General features: G+C 36.5%; 1 protein-coding gene across 2 annotated transcripts; it reads left to right on the top strand.

Moving 5' to 3' along the window:
- The first annotated feature begins 728 nt into the window (after window positions 1-728).
- Window positions 729-3,878, top strand: LOC105561636 (lambda-crystallin homolog). Of its 2 annotated transcripts, none has more exons than XM_012011795.1 (5): window positions 729-1,047; window positions 1,600-1,716; window positions 1,799-1,947; window positions 3,128-3,333; window positions 3,520-3,878. In XM_012011795.1, exons 3-5 carry the CDS (start codon window positions 1,910-1,912, stop codon window positions 3,861-3,863), a joined length of 588 nt encoding a protein of 195 aa, XP_011867185.1. In that variant the 5' UTR covers window positions 729-1,047; window positions 1,600-1,716; window positions 1,799-1,909; the 3' UTR covers window positions 3,864-3,878. The 2 variants fall into 2 exon arrangements, with proteins under 2 accessions (XP_011867185.1, XP_011867186.1); XM_012011796.1 differs by having other exon boundaries at window positions 754-1,047; window positions 3,146-3,333.
- The last annotated feature ends 407 nt before the right edge of the window (window positions 3,879-4,285 follow it).

The raw sequence follows: 4,285 nt of genomic DNA, 5'->3' as shown, positions 1-4,285 counted from the left end.
ATTGAAGTAACGAGAGAGAAACGCAATCTTCTTGGTCGTGTACAGGCTGCTAACCTTGCCGACGTTAAACAAACTGAACTGGTGTATCAGATCAAGTGTGCCCAATATGATTCATCTAAAGCCCTGTGTCCACGATCCAAGAACTTTGTCCAAGTTCCAGTTTCGAGAAATGCGTAGCCAATCAGCTTGCAGCTATTCCATAAAAGCTGCATGTTGATTGGCTGCGCATTTCTCGAAACTAGAACTTGGGCACAGTTCTTGGATCGTGGACACAAGGCTTTAAAGGCGTGTGTCCACGATGCTAGAACTTGGTCCAAGTTCTATAATAGTTTCGAGAAATATGTAGCCAATCAACTTGCAGCTGTTCCATAAAAGCTACAAGTTGATTGGCTGTATATTTCTCGGAACTAAAACTTGGACCAAGTTCTGACATAGTCGACACAAGGCTATATATATGTTAGACAAACTAAGCGGCCTTTACGGAGTCTAATTAAGGAATATCAAAGAAATATTACATGCTCGACCGGCAACCGCTAGGTGATTACAGGCCATCACCTTACAAAGGATCATAATTTCAATTGGCTTGAGCCTTCAATTCTACATAGAGAAAAAATTTACGAAAAAGGGAGATGGCGGAGATGTTCTACATAAAGAGATTAAACGACACTCTAAATTTACAGAAATCGACTCATAGAATCCTACCGCGATATATGACGACCTAATAATAAGGAACACTTGGTACCTTATTTTATATTTTTCTCCCCCTTTTTATTTTATTTTATTCTATAATTTCGACGTTACTTCAATGATCTGTTCTTCTTGATGTCTTATTTGTTTCCCTCTTTTGTTTTCATTTTGTAATTTTGATTACATATTTGTTTTTATTTATTTATCGTTCGTATATTCACTGTGTCTTTCCGATGTAACGTCCTTAACCGTAGTCCTACTGGCGGTTGTGTTGGATGGACGTGTTTTTGAACAGTTTTTCCGACCGATATCCAGAGACGGATCACATCTTTTCGCAATTTAATTTTAACAAATCTATGTGTAAGTATGGCGTTGTAATTTGTTTCTTCTCTATGGTTGCATAGACGCTAAGTTTGTTCAAAATTGTAGATATTTCCTTGAAAACGACCGGTTGGTCGAAACGTTGGAATGATTTGTTAAATTAAACCACTTCAGTTTAAAGTCGTTAAATAATCTTTTTTTCCAGTTGTCAATCAATTACCGTGGACAATAATATTCCTCGTCATTTATCTATTTTCTTTAAAAACTCAATTATAATCAAATAATAAAGTATCGCTTGTGTTCTATTAAAAATAACGATGTGTAATTAAGGCCAAGTTCAACGAGCTTTGTTCAATAAGGTATTACAATTATTTTAATAAAGAGCCTGTGATTACATTTGTACTCTAGAATTGCGTCACGCAAAAACAAATGTAATCACAGACTCTTTATTAAAATAATTGTAATACCTTATTGAACAAAGCTCGTTGAACTTGGCCTTAATTACACGTCGTTATTTTTAATTATAATCAACATAAGTCATCAATATAATAATCTCGCGCTAAATTAATTTGGATTACTTTCTTACTCCAGGGAAAAGTTGTCCAGATTTCATCTGATTTTCGCAAAGCGGACTATTGTTGATTACTTCACTTTCAGTTCGTAATACATGTTTTACGAGATAACGGTGAATGTCTGATAGCGCCTTCGGTATGTTACATCTTGCAAAACTCGACCTTAGCACGCGTGGTGGGGAGACTGATAATGTGAATGTATATATATATCTCTCTAGACACGTTGGAACTGTCCGTGGGTGTTAAATTCCACTCGTTACACGACCACCGTACACGATTCACAGCAACGCTTTTCCCCTGCAGACGCTAGATCGGCCCGTACAATAACAATGTCAGCCAAGAATGAAAAGATCGGGATTATTGGAAGGTAAAATGATGAGTTGTAATTTAAATTGTAATTTTGTTCGCATAAAACCGCAGGCTGTAATAATTTTGCGCCACGGTTGATACGATTTTCATAGATAATAATTGATTACTCAACAATTAATCACGTGACAACTGTTTATCATGAGCAATTATTATTTTTTAGCAACGCCATGTATGTAAATCATTACCGATAAGTTTACAAGTGCCTTATGTCGGGTGGGTTTTCGAAAAATCGATTTTTCTATCGTAATTTTAATCGCCCGATCGTCTCTTAAATTATTACGAATTGTACTAAAAGGTTCCTTTAAAATAGTCTTATTTAAGCCGCCATTTCAGTAACGACCGAAGCAACTGATGCTACACAAATTGCAATTTATAAAAATTTACTTATTTATAAAACGTGAAGGGAAGGTAAGTAATGCTTTATGTAACTGTTAAAATCGACCTTCACAGTTGATAGAACTGTTAGCTTAGAAAGGAGACCTGTGGAATTTTTACAAATCGCGAGGTGTAGTGATTACAGTGACTCAATATCAATAAGAAAAACACTCAAGATACATTAACTAGCATTGTTATTCTCAATTTTAATTATCTATAGTCACAGGAAAGTCCCCTATTATGAGATAGCGGAGTTTCTGCCTGAAATTAATAGACATCATCTGTTGGTTCCATTGTGAATTTATTGCCCTTAGGGTGAAATCAGCTTAGATTTATCATTGAATTTGGACGTTGAAAACCTACTATCTCACACTAGAACCCTGTCTCATAATAGAGGACTTTCCTCTATTAACACTTTCCATAAAAGCAATAAACTATTTCACAGCATTAAACGTCCGACTTTTTATCATTCTATTAATGGATTATCACGTACATATTATGACGTTTTCCAAGCCGTCAAATCACGACATTCGAAAAGGCGACCGCAAGAGTCGTCTTAAGTTACAATTGCACTTTTCCGTAAGCTATATTCGTTTAAAGATAAGATAATGCACCGAATGGCGGCAAACAACATTTCTTATAGTGATATCTAACGAAATGACGCACTTGCTTTGATTCTTAAGATAAACGTCCATTTTATCAACGAAACAAAAACCATATCGCGCAAAATACAGGCTCGAAACTGAGTAAAAATTTCGTACCTTTATCATTTACCGGGATTACAAACGTTATTTTTGTCTTAGTCTTATCGTCTATTTCAGCGGCTTAATCGGACGCAGCTGGGCGATGCTCTTCACCAGCGTGGGGTACCAGGTGGTCATTTACGATATTGTCCAGGATCAAGTTAAGAGCGCACTGGAGGACATCCGTCAGCAGTTGAAACGTCTCGAGAGTGAAGGTCTTCTCCGTGGTACACTTACGGCGGATCAGCAATTTAATTTAATAAAGGGTTTGTTTACTAGCTCCTCCATTTTGCTACAACGATCATTCCCGTCTCTTAATGCAGAAACGATTAGGTAAAATGTAACATTTGCACATTAGAAAATAACATCCATTTTTCGTCGTTGACGTAGCGTTCGAGGTGGTTTTTCCAGTTTCATTCTTCATGTAATTTAATTAAGGATTTGGATCGCAGGATCATCCGATGTAGCGGAAGCTGTAAAGGGAGCGAAGCTGGTCCAAGAATGCGTGCCGGAAAATCTCCAGTTGAAGCTGAAACTCTACAGCGACCTCGACAAGATCGTCGACGACAAGGTGATCTTGTCATCTTCGACGTCCACGTTCCGTCCATCTCTTTTCAGCGAAAAGCTGAAACACCGTGAACAAATTATCGTCTCTCACCCCGTACGTATTTCCAAACTACTTATAACACGGCAAATGATTTACACCTTTGCTACAAATCCAGTTAGCAAATTAATATTTTTATATATGAAAATTCACACTTACCTTACATATCCGAGACATTCAAAATTACTGTAAGATTTGTAAGCTTTACATGCTGGTTTTATAGTTACAGATATGTCATTTCTGACGCAAGTGACAAATACTTCTTTTTTTAATAAAGGAAAGTCCCTTAAAATAAGCTTCTATGAGACAGCAGGGTGTTTGCTAAATTAATAGACATCATCTGTTGGTTTCATCGTTAATCTATTGCCCTTGGAGTGAAATTGGTCTAGTAGATAAATTATTGTCGGATCGTATACTCGTTGTAAATGAAGATTTGTGATTAAAGTTTGATGTTGAAAACCTGCTATCTCATAATAGAGAAATTCGATCTTACCAATTCTACACGAGACACTCTCCTCAAGAATTAAAAGGATCCGATAAAAGAGTATTTGTCAATCGCATTACAGTTACTTGTTACATTACTTCGAATTTATAAGATGACTTAAACCCAATGT

The sequence above is a fragment of the Vollenhovia emeryi genome, unplaced genomic scaffold, assembly GCF_000949405.1.
Source record: "Vollenhovia emeryi isolate VEMERY1.0 unplaced genomic scaffold, V.emery_V1.0 DF939204.1, whole genome shotgun sequence".
Lineage (NCBI taxonomy): Eukaryota > Metazoa > Arthropoda > Insecta > Hymenoptera > Formicidae > Vollenhovia > Vollenhovia emeryi.
Note: the sequence above shows the minus strand (reverse complement) of the source record. Positions and strands in the feature narration are given on the sequence as shown.